General features: G+C 43.6%; 1 protein-coding gene across 2 annotated transcripts in view; it reads right to left on the bottom strand.

Moving 5' to 3' along the window:
* LOC135205750 (tyrosine-protein phosphatase 69D-like) overlaps window positions 1–20,334 on the bottom strand; it is a 472,711-nt gene that overhangs the window by 339,697 nt on the left and 112,680 nt on the right. For both annotated transcript variants that reach the window (XR_010312592.1, XM_064236870.1), the window contains exons 4-5: window positions 18,895–19,064; window positions 4,591–4,729 (exon numbers count right to left, since the gene is read on the bottom strand). Coding sequence is in view for 1 of the 2 variants with exons in the window: in XM_064236870.1 (XP_064092940.1) it covers window positions 4,591–4,729; window positions 18,895–19,064 (309 nt within the window). In the remaining variant the exon portion in view is untranslated. The remainder of the gene's footprint in view (window positions 1–4,590; window positions 4,730–18,894; window positions 19,065–20,334) is intronic.

Genomic DNA, 20,334 nt, shown 5'->3' with positions numbered 1-20,334 from the left:
TTCAGAAAGGAGCTATTGCGAGAGTCAAGCATCTAAAATTTCAAGGTCGCTTATTCAGCGTGCCAAAGAAAGGCTCAACAAAAAGAAGGGTAATCTTAGACTTGTCAAAGCTAAACTCTTTCATTCGTTGCGACAAGTTCAAGATGCTTACCCTCTCGCAAGTAAGGACCTTACTTCCGCGTGGAGCCGTCACATGCTCCATCGATCTTACAGACGCATACTATCATATCCCTATAGCCAGACACTTCCGCCCATTCCTAGGATTCAGGCTAGGAAATCAAACATTCTCATTCAAAGTGATGCCCTTCGGTCTGAATGTAGCCCCCAGGGTATTCACGAAAATAGCAGAAGTGGTTGTGCAGCAATTGAGAACTCAGGGAATCATGGTAGCAGCATACCTCGACGATTGGTTGATCTGGGCACCAACAGTCGAGGAATGTCTCAAAGCCACCAAAAAGGTAGTCACTTTCTGGAACATCTTGGGGTTCCAGATAAACAAAACGAAATCCAGACTTCCCCCAAGTCCTCGTTTTCAGTGGCTGGGAATCCAATGGGATTTGTCTTCCCACAATCTGTCAATTCCAGTGGCCAAACGGAAGGAAATAGCAAAATCTGTCAGACAATTTCTCAAATGCAAACAAAACATCAAGGAGAAGCCAGGAAAGAATCCTAGGGTCCCTTCAGTTTGCTTCGGTGACAGATATCCTCCTGAAAGCAAGGCTAAAGGATATAAATCGAGTTTGGCGATCGAGAGCAAACGCCAAATCTCGAGACAAGTTGTCAGTAATTCCACAGATCCTTCGCAATCAACTCCGTCCATGGTCAAAAGTAAAGAACTTAGCCAAGCGGGTACCCCTTCAATATCCCCTTCCAGTGTTAACCATTCACACGGATGCCTCCCTGTCCGGGTGGGGGGGATATTCTCAGTTCAAACAGGTTCAGGGGACTTGGTCAGTTCAATTTCGCCAGCTCCACATAAACATTCTGGAAGCAATGGCAGTATTTCTTACCTTGAAGAGACTGCTTCCCCCAGAAAAAGTCTCATCTAAGGCTAGTTTTGGACAGTGCAGTGGTAGTTCATTGCATCAACAGGGGAGGGTCCAAATCCAAGCATGTGAACCATGTCATGATAGCCATCTTTGCCCTAGCAAACAAACACAAATGGCATCTGTCCGCCACTCACCTGGCGGGGGTAAGAAATGTGATAGCAGACGCTTTGTCCCGGTCAGTCCCTCTGGAATCAGAATGGTCCCTAGACGACGGGTCATTCCAGTGGATATGCGGAGAGTCCCAGGTCTCCAAGTAGATCTCTTCGCCTCACAAGCGAACCACAAGCTTCCTTGCTATGTGGCCCCCAACCTGGACCCTCTTGGGCTTATGCCACGGACGCCTGTCGTTAGATTGGGATCAGTGGAGAAAAATTTATGTTTTTCCTCCAGTGAATCTCCTCTTGAAAGTCTTAAGCAAGCTGAGGACTTTCAAGGGAATAGTAGCTCTGATTGCACCGGACTGGCCCAAGAGCAACTGGTATCCTCTTCTTCTGGAATTGGGTCTCCGACCTCAACGGATTCCCAATCCCAAGCTGTCACAATCAGTACAAATGAGGACTGTGTTCGATCCTCAGGAATTCTTCAGACCCTAACTTTATGGACTTCATGAATTTTGCGGCTAATAAAGATGCTAATATTGATCCACAAAATATTCTCTTCCTAGAATCAGATAAGAGAGAGTCAACTATTAGACAATATGACTCAGCTGTTAAAAAATTAGCATCCTTCCTGAAAGAATCAAACACTACAACCATGACAGTTAACTTAGCTATATCCTTTTTCAGATCCTTGTTTGAAAAAGGTTTAGCAGCTAGCACTATTACTACTCATAAATCGGCTTGAAGAAGATCTTTCAGTTAGGTTTTCAGATAGATCTGACTGAATCTTATTTTCAAACGTCTATTCCTAAAGCCTGTGCTAGACTTAGACCTTCTCAAACGGACTACTGCAGTTTCATGGTTCTTAAATGATGTCCTCAAACTAGCTTCAGATACTGACAACTCGTCTTGTACATTCATAATGCTTCTTAGAAAGACATTATTCTTATTAAGCCTAGCTTCAGGAGCTAGAATTTCAGAACTGTCGGCTCTATCCAGAGATGCGGGTCATGTGGAATTCCTCCCCTCAGGAGAAGTTCTGCTTGCTCCGGATCGTAGTTTTTTGGCTAAAAATGAGGATCCTCTTGCAAGGTGGGCCCCTTGGAAAGTCATCCCACTTCCGCAAGACCCTTCTCTTTGCCCAGTATCAACTTTAAGAGCCTTTCTATCTCGTACATCCTCAAGATCCTCAGGTGGTTCTCTCTTCATGATGAGAAAAAGGTGGTACTTTGTCAGTAAAAGGTATTAGACAACAAATCCTTTACTTCATTAAACAAGCCAATCCTGATTCATTCCCAAAAGCACATGACATCAGGGGAGTAGCCACCTCAATTAATTACTTTCAACATATGAACTTTGAGGATCTTAAAAAGTATACTGGATGGAAATCTCCGACAGTCTTTAAACGTCATTATCTAAAGTCCTTGGAATCTTAAAATTTTCAGCAGTAGCAGCGGGAAACATTGTTTCTCCTGATACTGTAATATAAGTTGTAGTACAGATCCAGGTCTCCTTTCTACCTACCTCATCCAACATGCCTCACCCTATCGCCATGCTACTCGGATATCCTAGCCTTAGCCGCTGAAATCATATTAGTGGATTGTCCCTTATTTTTTTGCTAGGGACATCCACACTTTGTACTGATAATGTACTTCAGTGTACCTACCCTTATTTTTAATGCTTACGGGATAGGACACAATGTGTTTGTATATTTTGTAAATAAGTTATCTAAGTAAATCTATTTTGTTAAAATTACACTGCATTATTATAAGTTTACTGTGTTTACTGTAATTTTAAGTACTTTACATTACTAACTTCTTTTATGTTACTGTTTAGAATAAGTTAGATTTAAGTACGTTAATTTATATGCTGTAATTGATTACTTATATTATATCCCTCATTTTACAACTGCTTTTCATTTGTCCTTTTTCCCATCTTGTCTATTTCTCTAGTACTCTTTCATAGGCCGACACGAGCTGAGCCCAGAAAAGGGATTTTGACGAAGGAAAAATCTATTTCTGGGTGATTGGCTCGTGTCGCCCTCTTGAAACCCACCCTGTATCTTTGCTCCCCCCCCTGCAGGACAAGATGTTTTCGAGATTAGAAGGATGTCCGCTAGGGGCGCTGCTGTCCGTGGCGTCCTCTAGTAGTAGTAGTAGCGGCCGCATCGCCCGTTGGTATCAGCTCTCTCTTGTGGGGATTCTGATTGGAAGTTCTAATTGGTGAATGTCTCGTGGTAGTGTTCCCACTCGCCCCTATTGCCATACCGACACTTCTTTTTAAGAGTGAGCGAGTCAGTTTTACTGACATTTTCTTAATTTTGTTTTTCTCTGGTAATTTTAGATTAATTTTACCTAGAAAGAATGATATTAAGGATCCTTTCATAGGGCGACACGAGCCAATCACCCAGAAATAGATTTTTCCTTCGTCAAAATCCCTTTCAAGGGCACAACTCTGGAGATTAAGAAAATTTTACCTTATGCCTTGAATATCTGTGTCAAGTACTAAGCAATTTTTCTTACCATAATGAGTAGCACCCTCAGGGTTCAGCTCAATTGTCTTCTCAAGAAATTAGCTTTAACAACAGAAACAAAGTAAAATTCAACAGAACAATACACAATAATTCAATCACCAACAACATAATTCAACTTTTAAAAAATATTTCATTGAAAATAGTGTAAATACACCTGACTATATGTTATAGAAAAAAGAGTGCCGGAAACAACTAGTTGACAGAAAATGAGGAAAAATGCCTGATTGTACCCTCAAGCTAGGGAATAGCACAATTATACATAAATAAACATGCCTGATTGTACCCTCAAGCTAGGGAATAGCACAAAATATATAATTAAAAAAGTATAATTTAGGAAAAATTTGAAATAACTTTCATTCAAAACACACTTGATGGTTAGCACAACCTGATGCACAACTGAAAAGTAACCGGTACCTATGGAGTTGAAAAAAAAAAAAAAAAAAGCAATACCAATGCTGGCAGAGTGCAGAATTATGTTCTGCAAAGAACAGAACTCTTACAGAGCCTGACAGGAAAAAGAATCTTAAATAGAAGATTCAAAATTATCCAAAATGCATCATGAAAAATTAAATACAATTTGAACAGTTAAAACAGTAAACCAAAGAGCCTCTTTCCAATACTCACAACAAATGGATGTCAAATTAATCACAACAAACCAGAAGCAGGTCTGGGTACGGACAGTGAGGGGCTTCTGTATCTATAATCGGACTTGTGCAACTGGGATTCCCCTACATAGAAGTGAGGCTGCATATGATTAATGGGGTTGTAGAGAAACTTTAACTGAAAGATACTGATGAAACAGTAATACTAATTGATGTTAATATCCCCTTGCAAAAACAAATGAAACATGCCTCAGCAATTTCCCTGCCTTTGTGTACTCCACACTGTTTAACTGATAATAAAATCTTACCCTTTTAATTTATCCAGAAGTTTTTTATCCTTCACCCAATGGACGTCTGGTGCGGGGACGGCAGCAAAAGTGCACGAGAGCTTTGCTTTGTTCCCAACTCTGACTGTTGAGTTCCGTGCTTCCTTCAACACAGGGCCAGCTGAGAGGGAAATTCACTATGGTCATAAACAGACATGAACAAATTATCACCTCAATATACTATAATCTTCAAACACAAAAGAAAATGGGAAAAGATGCAATATATATCCAGCTTTACTAATATTGAAGAAAAGATACTCAGGGAAATACATGAATTCATGAAAAGCACTACAGAAAAATAACTGACTAGACTGTTCTGTCCATAATTTTCCTTCATGTTTGGGAATTAAGGTAAAAATAACTTCCATATTAATGACATATAATGACATATAAGACCCTTTCAAAGGGGAGTACATACTACAGTACAAAGAATAAAAATTTACATTGACATGTAAGCTTTTAATGTTATCAAAATATATAGCTCAGTGCTGGAGAACAACTTGGACAATGCATGCAACAAGGACAGCATGAAAAATCTCCTAATAAAAATTCTACATTAATTACCCCAAAATTGTGCAATTCAAATTAAACAAATTTACAGACACACAAACCTTTCATTGGAACCTAACTAGTTGTCATACATGAGTTTTTCACAGCCTGCTAACATTTGCAAACCCTTGCAAAAGTGCTTATGCTTAATTTTTTATGTAATTTATGTGTTTTCAAGCTTTTGTGTGTAAAGTAAATCAAATTAAATAATAAAAATAATAATTCTCTCTCTCTCTTACTGAGATTATGATATTTTTGTAGAGGCAGGCAGTATAATGTTAAGACCTCAGGTTTGTAGCTATGAAAAATGATATTGTTATTGTACAATAAAGTTTCATACATACTTACCTGGCAGATATATACTTAGCTATAGACTCCGTCGTCCCCGATAGAAATTCGAATTTCGCGGCACACGCTACAGGTAGGTAGGTCAGGTGATCTACCGGCCTGCCGCTGGGTGGCAGGAATAGGAACTATTACCTTCTAAGGACAGATTTTTCTCTTCCACCTGTCTCCTGAGGGGAGGCTGGGTGGGCCATTCAATCGTATATATCTGCCAGGTAAGTATGTATGAAACTTTATTGTCAAAATAACAAATCATTTTCAATACATTTCAACTTCCCCTGTCAGATATATACTTAGCTGATTGGCACCTTTGGCGGTGGGTAAGAGACAGCTAATTACTGATTAGACAGGTAAACAACATACGTTGTAGGTAATAAATAAATAAAACCTTGGTTCCTATGTGTTTAGACGAAGGGTTGACCTCCTAGCTATTGCTAGGAGTCTGCTTCGTCTCAAGAGCCTCAGCGAGGATGTGACCTATGGCTAAGAGTTCTTGTAGATCTGTCAATGGGGTCTTATCCACTTACTTGACAGAATCTAATGGTTATTTGTCAAAGGGGTCCTATCCACTTACATGACAAAACACCTATGCCTACTGGCATAATTAAGGAGCACAACACCGATCCCGATCACCTGATCCTAACACGAGGGTTTGTGCTTAATTTGAAAAGAGCTATCCCCAAACTCATTTCAAATAACCCAAAGAAAATAGTATACTTATGTTAAAATAAAATTTTTTAACTCACTAGTTAAGGATCAGTGTCGGCTCCCTATCCCAGCAACGTATCCGTAGACACGTAACCAAGAGAGAAGGATCTCTCATAGGTCAACTTGACCTCCTTCGTGCAAAGAGAAGACAACACAGAGTTGCATCTCCCGTAAATTACAGCTAATATGTCTCTCACGACATATTGTTATGGAAAGAACAAGAATTGTTAAAAGCTCGCACTTCAAGCGCTTTTAATTCTCAGCTGTTTGAAGGAATCATCAAGTTACTTAAGAAGTGCTTTAGAGATCACACTGTTCCAAAGAAGACCAGGGCTTTCTTTGAAATTGATCTCTTCTGGATGAAGCCTAGAGCCTGGCTTGTGCCTGGCTGGCGCCTCGCGCCTGTCTGACGCCTCGCGCTTGGCTGGCGCATGTTGCTTGCCTGGCGCCTGGCTAGCGCCTTGCGCCTGCCTGGAGCCTCGCGCCTGGCGCCTGGCTGACTTCTCCCCACTTGCTGGAGCTTCGAGCTTGTTAAAGAGTCTCGAGGAAACTGGCGATGCCACATCGGACACTTTTTCCGATTTATTTGCCTCTAGCGCATCTGCGCCAGGCTGGAGGCACGCTCCTTCTCCTCATCAGACAATGACAGTGTTTATTTGGACTGTCTTCCTCTGGCGTCTTTACGCCTGTTCTGGTATTTTGGCGCCTGATTGGCGCTACATTGTCCGAAAGTCCTTAACATCCACAATCGTTTATCAGGAGACTGGAGAAGGGTGGAAGAAATTCTTTCACTTTGAGCTTTTGGTCTCTCCGGTAAGGGGAGGTGATTGTAATCAGCTACATCCAGTAGACGATAGCATATCTAACCGTACGAGAGATAAGAGTCTTCCTCCGAGGAGGGTCCTTCTCGAATACTTCCGTGCTCACGAGATCTCTTCTTACATGTTGAAGGGGTGTCTCATTGGCAGAATCCTTCCCTATCCTTGCCCGAAGGAAGGGAAGAAGCCTGGAAGTCGAAGGAGACTCCGAGCTGAAATTGGGAGTACTCCTGATTCTAGCTCTTTATTGTATCCCTCTGAACACCTTCTGGGAAGCATTTCGAGCCGTCATCGCATACCAAAGACTCTGTAGGCAAACGTTTGAACCATTCTACTGTAGATGAAAACGTAAGTACTCTGCCTGGACAACGAAACCTCTATCTGAAAACACTGAATCAGGAATAGGGGGTTTCAGTTCTTTTGCTAGACATACTATGCTGGCAAGAACCCATTGTCTAGTCTCCATAGAATCTGATGCGAGATTCCAATGCTCAAAAAATTCACTTGTCTTCTTGGTCGTTTAGGACCCAGAGAAACAAAGAATTCCCTCATAAAAATTTCTCAAAGAAGTTTGATGAGGAGCAGTTCCATCTTGTCGGAACATGGAATCTGTGGCCACAAAAAAGATCCCATTAGAAGTACATGATATCCTACTCTTGTCATATTAAGGTATATATCGTATAAGGATCCGCGAAGATCTAATCCTCTGCTATCTCCAATTCCTTTTGTAGAGACAGAGTATAGCCTTTTACTGCGTTCTTTGATAGCAGATATATACAAAGGTGATTCTTCCCTCTGAAAGGGAAGAAAAAACCGCTATGTGGTTCACAGAGGTATCGGAAGAGGACAGTTTCCTCATTCCCTCTAGCACGATCTGCAGCAATTCTATGTCTATGGCCATGACTATTGTCATCTACCTTGCAAAATCCCTCTCATTTATGTCCACTTCTGGTCAGTCTGCATGCAGACAGACTCAGAGTGGAGAGGTTGTTAAGGTCCATTTAATAATAGATGCTGATAGAATATCCAGACTCTCTTGAAAAGACTTCCAAAAACATGCTGTGAGAAGAACGTGACCTCTGTGAATCCAACCTCTCTGAAGCCAAAATGAGGCATAAAGTATTATCCTCTCTTTCTTTGACGCCCTTTATCTTAAATTCTGTAAGAATTTATATTTATATTTATATTTAGGGAGAGACTATAGATATTCCCCTTTCTATAAAATAAAGATGGCGTATATTGCTACCTCTCTTGGCGTTCGAGGAAAAGGAAGCATTCTATAGGAAGCCTGTTCGTCTTCTATTCTACCTTGCTAAGAGATCTATGAAGAAGACTTTTCCGCAGGTTCTCACAACTCTTTCCAATAAATGTTAGACATACGTTAACAGTTATTATCGTCGATCGAGAAGGTTCTCAGGACATGAAATATCTTGCATCGAACTCTTAAGGATCGTTACGTTTCCCTGTCTGTTTTCCAAATAGGTTCTCTTTTTTAACGCGAACAGGAGCGAAAAAAAAGAGATTCTCGATGCTCTTTGCGATATGAGAGAGTCGTGGAATTGGCCTAAGTGATAAAAAGGGTAACGAAATCAGGAACGATTCTTGCCGTTACCGAGCCTGCTGTCCGAGAGGCTACTGGATTCTTAGGTTAATAACTCGCTAAAACGAGAAAATATCTTGGATGGTGCTCTTGGCCCATTGCGCCAGGCTGGCGCTTCTGGCGCAATTTTGCGCTAGGCTGGCGCTTCTGGCGCAATTTTGCGCCAGGCTGGCGCTTCTGGCGCAATTTTGCGCCAGCCTGGCGCTTCTGGCGCATTGCGCCAGGCTGGCGCTTTCTTCTAATTCTCTTTATGTTATGTGTCAGAACATCTGTGCCTTTATGGTACCCGACCTCCTTTCACATGTTAATTCCGTTCTTAGTAGGAAAAAACTCTTATATACGAAGTATAGTCCATTCAGGGAAACCATTTCTGCACGAAGAGAATGTTCCCATCCCACTCATCCATCTTCTCTTGAGCAATATCCGATTCTAAAAAGGTTGTTTGCGTTTCTCGAAAGACTTGACCATACCGTAGTCTTAAAGTGAATTCTCTACTACATCCATATCTCAACTAAGCATGTATTCTAATAAGCCATGCTTTCGTAAGCATGAGAGCATTATATTAATATAAATGTTCTACTGCTTAGAATCCTTTAATAATGTTACCTACGGTAAACAGCATTGAAAGGTTATAATATCTTTCTTATTGAAAGCTTCTTAGCAAAAGGCAGACAATATTATTTGTGTTAGCTTAACTATCTCCTCCATTCGAGACTAAGTCCATGATTGTGAGGGGATATACGGTTAACCATTCGATCCCGTTGGAGAGAGATGTAATCGACTAATCATGACCGAGAACCGGATGGTACTGTATTCAGTATTGGCCTTAGAATGACAGCCCGGCAGTCTCGCTCGCTGCCTGACTGCATTCATCATGAGTTGCCAGTTACTTCATTCAATGAAGGAATATAATACAATTATTCTCGAGCCTAAGGAAGCTCTTAATAATGCAAATTTAAGCCAAACAACCTTTGTTAAATATCGAAGCTGAGTAGGTATTGTCGTAACAAACCTTTTAAGCGAAGTCCTTACCAGGAAAAAACCTGTAAGGATATAGATAATTCCGTAGCGAACCACAAAGGCAACTCTGGTATGGGTATATGACTTGTCATTCAGTAGTCGTATACAGCAAGTCTTGCTACTACATTCTTTCCTCTCCGATCCAGAGAGAGAAAAGGAAATCTTGCCCTCTTCGTTCTTTTCGTCAATAAACACGAATTAGTATTAGTCGAAAGAGATCGCAATGAAAACTCTAGGATCGAAGAGAATCCCTCAAATTTTTATTCTCTTGGATATAAGGCCGTATTCTATGCCTCTATTATTTGGAAGAGCCTCTAATCAATGAATGAGAGCTCGTACAAATCTTGTTTAATTTGCAAACGATCCTGAGAAAAAAAAAAACTATCATCATCTAAGTCCTCCTGACAAGAATGACGGCCGCCTGTGCAACATATTGCATTCTTCTCAGGAGACAGCTGTGCTGCGGCAGATTTCCACCCGAAACGGACATATCGTGAACAGGACGACGGCCCGCCTGTGCGGCACCTTTCGTCTCTGTCCAGAGAAATCCGCTCCTGGTCCAAATCATAAAGAGACGCTTCCTGGTTGATTTCTCCGTATGATTCTTTTGAGGAAGATCTTGGCGCTTGGTGCTTAACCGTTGCCGAAAGTCCGGTTTGTTCAATGCGCTTGGACGTATCTGTCCGTCTCGGACCGTGTCGTCTGTCCGAGCTGTCCACCTATGGAACTTGGCGCTTGGCTGTGTCAGTCCAGTACGACACCTCTGCCTGTCCGTCTTGTTCCGCTTCTGGCGCCTGTCGCCCGGACGGAGTTGCCTGCGCACGACGTTTTGTCCAATCCGGCTGTCCGCCTGTCAAGGTTGTCCGCAATCGGCACGAGTCGCTTGGACACAGTTGTCCGCATAGGAAATATCCGCCTGTCCGGGCTGTCCGCGTCTGGCGAATGGTGTCTGGTTGGAGCCGTCCGCGTAGGACACTTTTTCCTGTCCGAGTAGTCCAATTCTGGCGCCGAGCGCCTGGGTGGTTCTGTCCGACTTGGACACTCTTCGTCATTGTCCGTATGTTGCGCTCAAGCCTATGAGTTTTCGTCCTTCTTTCTTTATTCGTCTCTGTACTCGTACGAGGAGTAGAGGAGATAAGTCTGGAGTCCAGAACGCCCGTAGGACGAGATCTCTTAACAGGAAGAAAATCGTCCTTTTTTCTCCTCGGAAGGTCTTTTCTCAATACTCCTACTAAAGAGGAAATTTGTTCCTGCATTTTAAGTAGGAAGTCCGTCGCAGTTTCTTCCTTTTCTTTGCCATGAATAGGAGAATGCGCTCTGGAAGGCGTAGGAGATCGAGATATTGTCCACTTGGCTCTTTTCCTCTCGTAGGGAGAATCGTCCGGGAAACGTTCCGGGCTCGAGTCCAACGTCGGAGCTTTCCAACTCCTCTTGATCGGACACGACAGTTCGTCGGAAGTCCATCCACTTCTTCGAGGAGACGAATCGGAAGACGAAAAGCACTCTTTTAGGATGCCTTTCCAATGGCGATCCTTGGCAGTCTGGGACGCTACAGATTCTGCCGAGGGGACGCCTGACCGGTGGGGATTCTCCGTAACCTCCGTACGACTGTCGACATTCCTTCTCCTCTGGGCCTGGGAGCTTGGAAGAGGTCTAGGTCTGGGAGCGAGACAGAGCCGATCGGAACGCACCCTCCACTATTTTAGGACGCCTTTCCAATGGCAAAACTTGGCAGTCTGGAACGTTCTACAGAGTCTGCGAGGGACGCCTGATCGGTGGGGATTCTCCGTAACCTCCGTACGACTGTCGACATTCTTCTCCTCTGGGCCTGGGAGCTTGGTAAGAGGTCTAGGTCTGGGAGCGAGACAGAGCCGATCAGACGCACCCTCCACTTCAATGGGGAACACTATATTCACTTCTTACCTTTTTAGAGCTCGCTTTTGAGCTACATCCATTATCTTCAAATTTGCATATATAAATTTGTAGTTTCTGTGGAGTAAGAAGGTGATGAGGATGCAGCAACTACTAGTACTGCTAATACTCTAACTGCTCGTTAGCACAAACGCTATTAAAGCTTATAAAGTAAGCGTATCTAGTTATATGCTTTTCTGACTTCCTAAAGTAGGAAATTAAAGTTTAATATTTCCTCAATAAAGTTGTAACCTTTATTACATGTAATAATGAATAAATATTAATAATTCCCTTTATTGCAAACTATGTGAGTGTCTACCGATAATTTCGGTAGTTTCAATTAGTATTTTCTTCTAAATTTCGAAGCGAAATTCATTAAAAGTTAATAAAAGCGTATGCCGAACCAAAGACCCAGTACTTCCCTGCAAAAGACAGCCCAGAAGATCGATGGCGATGAAACACGAAAATCAAATCAGGAGGAACCGTAAACGTATGTTTACAGTCCAAACGATAGAGAAAAATCTGTCCTTAGAAGGTAATAGTTCCTATTCCTGCCACCCAGCGGCAGGCCGGTAGATCACCTGACCTACCTACCTGTAGCGTGTGCCGCGAAATTCGAATTTCTATCGGGGACGACGGAGTCTATAGCTAAGTATATATCTGACAGGGAAGTTGAATGTATGAAAATACAAATTGTCTTAGAAAATTTGTCATTTGTTCATACACGAACAAACCTTTGGTCTTAACAATAGGATAGACTCATACTTGGAGGGAGGTACAAGACATCCTAAACCGGATGGGGGCCTGCCCATCAGTCCAGCTCCAGAAAAAAAAAACTTCTGGAGAGGGACTGAAGCCCGCTGAGAAGCTAGATAAACTGATATCTAATCACTCAGACACTGACATGCAATGATATATGGGAGAATCATCGTACTAAAGTGAACCAAAGAGAAACTTTGACTCTCCAATAGCAAACCAATACACCAGGGTTTGTTACCACTCCCAACTCCTCCTTGCCAAGGAGTGGAGCATGTGCTACCGAATAGAGGGTTGGATATTTGTATATTAAGTGACCACACTATCAGTAGGACTACCTTACTCACCTGTATCACACCAGTCCAGCGAATGACGTGTGTATTCCTTAACCCGCCCGAAGGAAGAAGGAAAGGTACAAGAGAAAGAAGGAAAGGTACAAGACAAAGAAGGAGACCAGCCAACTTACTCATTCTCTCATACACACAATCATCTTAGGTAAGATATAAAAGTGCCCTGTTAAGTGCAACAGTGAGTTACACGACCTGTTGGGCAGCCACCACAGGACCCAGCGAAAGCGTGTCTGTAGATCTGTGGGCAAAATCCTTAAGACAGAAAGAGGTGAACGTGGACTGGTGTAACCAAGTACCAGCGCTCAGCACTCTATGTACAGTCAAGTTCTTTTTGAAACCAGAGAGGGACCAATACCCCTAATGTCATGCACTCTAGCCTGCAAAGACATGGTGGCGGAATCATCAAGAGCCAAGTATGCCTGTCTGATGGCTTCCCATATCCAAAAAGAGATAGTATTCTTAGACACCTCTTTCTTAGTAAGTCCTGTGCTAACAAATAGCCTGCAGCAGCCTGGTCTAAGGTGCCATGTCCTTTTAAGATAGCAACGCAGGGCCCGAACAGGGCACAACAAAAGCTCTTGAGCATCACCACCCACAGTCATTCAGTGATGGGATGGAAAATGAAGTGAACCTGTCATCGTGCACAGAGGGATTTTGGGTCTTGACCACGAATTCTGGGACAAATTCAAAAGACACTGACCCCCAACCCCTGGTGTGCTTCACATCATAGCTCAGACCATGGAGTTCTCCTACCCTCTTCAAAGATGCCAAGGCCAGAAGGAAAACTGTCTTGAGCGTCAAGTTCCTGTCACATGAGCAAGGCAAAGGCTCATATGGGCCCTTAGTGAAGCTCTTGAGAGCAAGGGAATCATCCCAAGTTAGAGGATTGAGCTCCTTAGAACTCGATTGCTCAAACCCCTTAACTAGCAAGGAAAGTTCCCCGGACGAGATGTCGATACCTCTAAGGCGTAACACTAAACTCAGGGCCGCCCTGTAGCCTCTAATAGCAGAAATGGACAAATGTTTCTCGTCTCTGGGGAAGGTTAAAAAGTCTGCTATTCGCTGAATAGAGGTTGCGAGTGGAGAAAAACCCCGTTTACGACATCAATCGCAGTAGATCGCCCATTTGCCTTGGTAAACCGCAGAGGTCGACATTCTGAGACTGCTGGAAATATGCCCTGCTGTTCTCTGAGAAAAGCCTCTCGCTCGGAGATACTTGACAGCCTCCAACCATGAAGAGACAGGGATTCTATTGACTGGTGGAACCTTTCCGCATGCGGCTGACACAGGAGATGCCGCCAAGGGGGAATTTCCCTCGGAACCTCTGACAAAAACGACAGCAGATCTGGAAACCATCATGCCGGAGGCCACGGAGGGGCTACCAAAGTCATCCTGAGACCCTGTGAACTCATCAGCCTGTTCAGAACTTGACGGATCAAACAAAACGGAGGGAAGGCATACACCTCCAGGTTGTCCCAGGGATGTTGGAATGCGTCCTCTGCTAACGCTACAGGATCTGGAACCACTGAACAGAATATCTCCAGTTTCCTGTTGGACTGAGTCGCAAAAAGGTCCAGCATGGAAAAGTTTGTCTGCTACTACTTGATGGAGGGACCACTCTGTGCCTAGGATCTGATCCCGATGACTGAACTTGTCTGTGACCACATTCCATTTACCTGGGATATACCTGGCTGAAATCTCTACTGAATTGCTGACCGCCCGCTGGTGAACCTCGACGGTCAAGGCGTGAAGTTGGAAATTGACGAGAAACCAGGCCTCCCTGCTTGTTCACATAGGCGACTACCGTGGTGTTGTCCAACATGAGAATGACAGAATGACCCTCTACTTTCTCCCAAAACTCCTTCAGACCCAGGAAGGCTGCCTTCAACTCCAAACTCCAAACACCTGAGGCAATGAAGCCACCTAAATGAGTGCCACAACCTGTGAGGGAGGCGTCTGAAAACAGGAGGGAGGCATCTGAAAACAGAAGGAAGTCCGGTAGAAGAGAACGCAAAGGGACACCCTTCAAAAGATTTCGGTCGTCCAACCACCAATAAAGGTCTTCTCTCACTTCCAGAGACAGAGGAACCTTTAACAGGGGTGAGTCCCCCGTCACAGACCAGAATTCCCCCCCAGTCTCCCTTGCAGAGACTGAAGATGAAGATGCCCATGAGGGACCAGCTTCTACAGGGAAGACAAAACTCCCAGAAGAACCTGCCACTGATGAGCTGACTGATGTGGTTCCGACAGGAAGTTGCGCGCCACAACTCTCAACTTCTCCAATCTCTGATCTGACATAAAAACTCTTGCAACTGTCATATTGATGACCATGCCCAGGTAGAGAATCCTTTGACTGGGTACAAGGTTTAACTTTTCCTGGTTGACTACGATGCCCAGTTCCAGACAGAACCGAAGTAGACGATCTCCGTCCTGCAGCAGTTTTTCCCTGGAAACTGCCAAGACCAACCAATCGTACAGGTACCTCAGCAAACGGATCCCCTGAGCATAGGCCCAACTTGATAAGAGAGAGAAGACTCTTGTGAACATTTGAGGGGCTGCTGTCAGCCAGAAGCACAGGACTTTGAACTAGAAGACCTTGTCCCCAAGAGAGACACAAAGGAACTTCTTGGACGTCAGATGAATAGGGATCTGGAAGTATGCGTCCCTTGAGTCTATCGACAGCATGAAGTCGCCTTTCCTCATGGCTGCCAACACTGAACGTGGGGTCTCTATCTTGAACCATTTCTTCCTGATGAAGTGATTCAAGGTGGATAAGTCGATCACAGGTCTCCAACCTCCCGAAGCCTTGGCCACCAAGATGTGACTGTAAAACCCCGGAGAGGGACGCACTTCTTCCTCTATCACACCCTTGTCCAGCATTTTCTGCACTTCCTCCCGAAGAGCCAAGTACCTCAGAGAATCTGGAGGATATGCCTTCCTGAGCTGCAGCTTGTCCGACAGAGGAGAGAAGTCGAATGGCAGTAGGTACCCCACCCAAAGGACATCTACAACCCACTTCTCCACCCCATAACTCTGCCACTTGGCCCAATGGCCCGCCAGGCAAACCCCCACCCGTAGCACGCACAGGAGAGGGAGGGGCACCTAACCTACCGACGGCCCCCTTTACCTCTACCCATTGGGGCCCTTCTTGGCTTAAAGGAATGAGAGCGAAAGAGACGTTGGTCCTCTGATCTAGGCTGAGATGAACAGGGAGGCCCTGCCGAAACCAAACTCCTTGACGGCCTACCAGGTGACAATCTTCTTGACTGCTGCTGGGCAGGGGGAGGAGGGGGAGCCGGACATCTCGGAGGACGAGACTCTGACTTAGACACAGCCTGGTGTACTAGTCTGTCCTTAGTCAGTCCAGCACCAGTCTACCGCATTTTCCAGCTCAGTCCAAGGAAACAAAAATTGAGACTCCAACAGATCCCCATTTCTCAATGCCAGCAAGGACTCCGGGTCAACTGATCTCTCCATCCTAGATAAAACCGCGTCTCTTTTAATCAGGAGAAGGTTAGCCCATAAATTAACACTAAGGTGAGCCATATATGAAAACGCCTTGCCTTCGGACTGCAACAAACTGGCAAGCAAGGATGCACTCACCAACCCTTCTGGGGACCTGTCAGAAGCTATCTTGGCAATGACCACAGACCAGAAGACCAGCCAAGAAACCGTCTGCAACATGGAAACTGCCATAGATTCCAACGCTGAGGGATCCTGTGGAGACAAGGATGGAGCCACCGACCTTACCTGCTCCAAAGTCAATCCCGGCTTCAGACGAATGACATCCATGTTAAGATGACACTACATCAAAAAGGCAGAGGTAGTAGCTTGGCAGAGACCCTAAAGCAAAGCGAACCGTCCCGATCTGAAACAGAGGCGTTAACCTTATGGAAGACCGACTGGACATACCCCGACAAGGGAAGCTGAAAAGATGATCTGGGATCCTGCGTAGCTCCCAGCAAGGCTACCAAGCAGGAAGGAGTGTAAGACGACTGAGCCTGAGTCCTACTTTCCAAATTGTTGAACCCACAAATGAAATAGACAACTTCTGAAAAGAAAGATAAAAACTCTTGCGCGTCTCCTTCCTCCTGCTCCAGCAACGGAAACTGACAACGAGAAGGGTGTGTAGGCTCCTCTAAGGCACTTTCCTCATCTAAATTAACAGAAGGATCAGCAGCCAAACAGCCCGAAACACCAACTAATCTGTCTAGGCTGGGTCCACACGCCGACTCCCACAATGAACCAACTACAACACTAGGAATATCACTATGCACACTTCCCACAGATGACTCTTTAACATGGCCATGAATAGGCATGGGCGTGGCAGACGTACAAACCTGAGTTGGAGACAAATTCCGAACACTCAAGATCGATTGAGAATCCCTCAGAATCAAACTCCTGGAAGCACCGGGGAGAGGGGCAGGCAAACACTCCTGCTGCACCAACTCTGCACTTGCAACCTTTGATCTCTTGACAGGCACCTTGAGATCCTTACGGCAACAAATAGGCACTGGAGAAGAAGTGGGAGCGCCTGCATCATGTGCACAGACAGGGGAGGTTGCAACACGCTCACAATGTGCACGGACAAGGGAGGTTCTACAGATTGCACAAGGGAAGATACACTAACACTCTCCGAAACACCAACACTCTCCAGAACACAGCCACATTGTTCCTCCCTCGTAGGCGAAGAAAGAGCAAAGTCCTTAGCTTCCAATGCTTGATACTCCGACGCAGCTGAGAGGGGGAAGAAGGAGAGGAAGACAGCACTGGTTCCTTACACGATCTCTTCACAGGAGGTGGGGACAATGCAACACGTTTCCTTCCAGTCCTCTCAGCCGACATGGCAGCCAACTTTTCATCCAAAGCAGAGTCCAACCTCTTAAGAACCGCCTGGCATAAAGCCTCGGACAGATCAGCAAGAGAAGACTCCGATGACATGGAAGGGAGATGCAGCGAACTGGGCGGCATGACCCAGCAAGCATCGACATTGATACAGGTGTCCAGCTAAGAGGCAGCACATGAGATCCATGGTAATGTAGGCCTGGAGGTGGGGGACTGCCTTTGGGGCAGGCAGGGGGTAAGAGTCTCCAAGAAATCCGATAGAAGGCCATTCAAGGAAGGGGAACTCCATAGGCTTAGAGACGCCCAAACAGCCGCCATCTTGTTAGATTCCAAATCTGAAATAAATGAAACAGGAGGCATAGCCACCTCCCTCCCGGGAAGGACATTAGCTCCTGTGAGAGAGGGGGCTACATTAAACATAATCTCATCCTGTGCAACTCCTGATACTTCCAACAACAAATTGATGGAAGAAAAGGAAGGAGACAGATACAACCAAAGCAGGGAGAACACTTCTGGAAGGGGGGGGATACTGAAACGACCAAACGAGGAGGCGAAAAACCTCCCAAGAAGGACTAGTAAAAACGAAGATGTTCCCTCTACGTGTAAAATGTCCTCCACTGTGACTTAGGCCAGGAACAACATTCCAGGCAAGAATTAGTAATTGTACAAAAATTAGAACGGCACCTATTGCATGTTGTATAGGACTATGATAACAAATAACACACACAGACACTGAAAAGAAATCATGGGCTAATGAAGCAACGGCTTCGAAGGAGAGTGAAAATGACTGCTCTCCAAGGCGGTCAAAGACAGACTGACACGTCACGAGGTTCCAAGCCTGGTCGGTGACCAGTTTCCACCTCGTATACTTATGAATTGCCAGATGCCACAGATTCCTTACTTTACCATCTATGATTGTTTTTAATCGGCTTCCAGTGGCACAAGATTATCCTATTGTTAAGAACAAGGGTTTGTCCCAAATATGAACAAAATAATACTACTAGTAGAATTTTGACTGGTGGTTGGTGCCTTGGCCAACCTACTATGGCTACAAGTACAAATGCAATGAAGAAATAAAGGCTAAACATAAACTGAACAAGAAGGTAATCAAATGAAGAGAACCCTTTAAAAATAATCAATCAGTGAGGGAATCTTCCTAAGACAGGTGAGCAAAATCTAAATAAGGGGTGCAGTTAGCCAGTGGGTACATACAGATCCATTAGTACATGCAAAAGTCTTCAACCTGCTTCTGATCTTTACCTTTCTCCTTGCAGAAAGAAGAATTATGTGTTTGGGGTTTTGTTTGATACATGAAACAGACTCAACGATAAGTAACTGGTTAAAATTAAAATATCTAAATATTTAATAAATAATGATGACTTACCTTGAACATGAATGGTAACATTCTTATCCGTCACTTTGTCTTTGCTTGTGTTATTTACACGGCAGTGATATCTACCAGAGTCATGTAAACCAACTCGTATTATTGTCAACTGACTCTGAATAGCTTCCTCTTTCTTCTGTGTTTCCACATGCCATCTATCATTATCTGGTCTAAAGTAAAGAGGAAAAAATAAATTGTAATACCATATTCCAGATAAAAGTACTGATAACAAAACTAAAGTTCACAAGTATGATCTCTCTTGATATACAGTACCAGTACATATACTATACAGTACAGTACTAGTACATGCACTAATACAAATTGATAAATAAATGGTTACTGCCTGCTAAAAATTTTGTCTAGTTAAATAACTTTTGAACTAATACTAAAGAATTAAGAGACACATGATAATACTTAGGCCAAGGGACCAAACAATGTTCTCAAGATCTTACCAATAGTATTTAGGACCATCTAAATATGTAATGATAATGGCAATAATCCACACACAATCCTGTGCAATAACAATAAATTTCTAATATAAATCAATTTAGAAGTTTATTGTCATTGCACATGATTGTGAGCTGAACATTTCCATCATATTCACACACAAAGGGGCAAGTCTAATGAAATGCTGTCGCGTTACTGGTGGCTAATAAGGATGGATGAAACTCCCTGGTATGCAAGGTGTAGCTATCCCAGGTAAAACCTTAGGTACATAAGATTATTATTATTAATTAATATTATTATAAGGAAGTAAACCCTCTAATAGACATTCTTCTGTTTAACCTTTTCACTGCATGGGGCTTATCTCCTCAGTCATTGAAAGGTCTCATCCATGACAGGGGACTGATCTCCCTAGTCACCATTCTTTTGATACTAGCTATGAGCTTGTAATAGTTAACACGTTTTCCTCGTTATTTTTAGGAGCCTTTGTCTATATGTACTATTCTATTGACAAATGGCAACATTTGATTTCCAACTAACAGAATAATCTCAGGATGGGGTCTAGACCTTCAGTAACCATAAAAAAGACAAAGAGGGGGACAGTTCTCTTGATGATAAAGTAGTAAAGAAGTTTTTATTCCAATATGACAATGACAAAAGTAAATGATATGTCACTTCAGGTTTTATCAGAGATGGTCATGAATCAGATGAAATGACAGGAGAAAGTATATTTCTCAAGCACCGGAGGTGGTGGATAAACAAGGAAAATGTGATACAATTCGCAAATGGAAGACACTGAAGATTCAGTTTGTAAAAAATCAGTGCTCAAACTTTTAATAGAGACAATAAACTCACATTTCCTACAGAATGCCAAGTTTATTTTTATTTTTAGTGAGGTTTTTCTCAAGAGAAACCATTTAAAGTTTGTAATGAAGATAAGATTTTTAAACTGAATAACAAAATGTACATTTCCATAAAAAAATTTATCATTTGGGT

This window comes from Macrobrachium nipponense, chromosome 11 (genome assembly GCF_015104395.2).
Source record: "Macrobrachium nipponense isolate FS-2020 chromosome 11, ASM1510439v2, whole genome shotgun sequence".
NCBI lineage: Eukaryota > Metazoa > Arthropoda > Malacostraca > Decapoda > Palaemonidae > Macrobrachium > Macrobrachium nipponense.
Note: the sequence above shows the minus strand (reverse complement) of the source record. Positions and strands in the feature narration are given on the sequence as shown.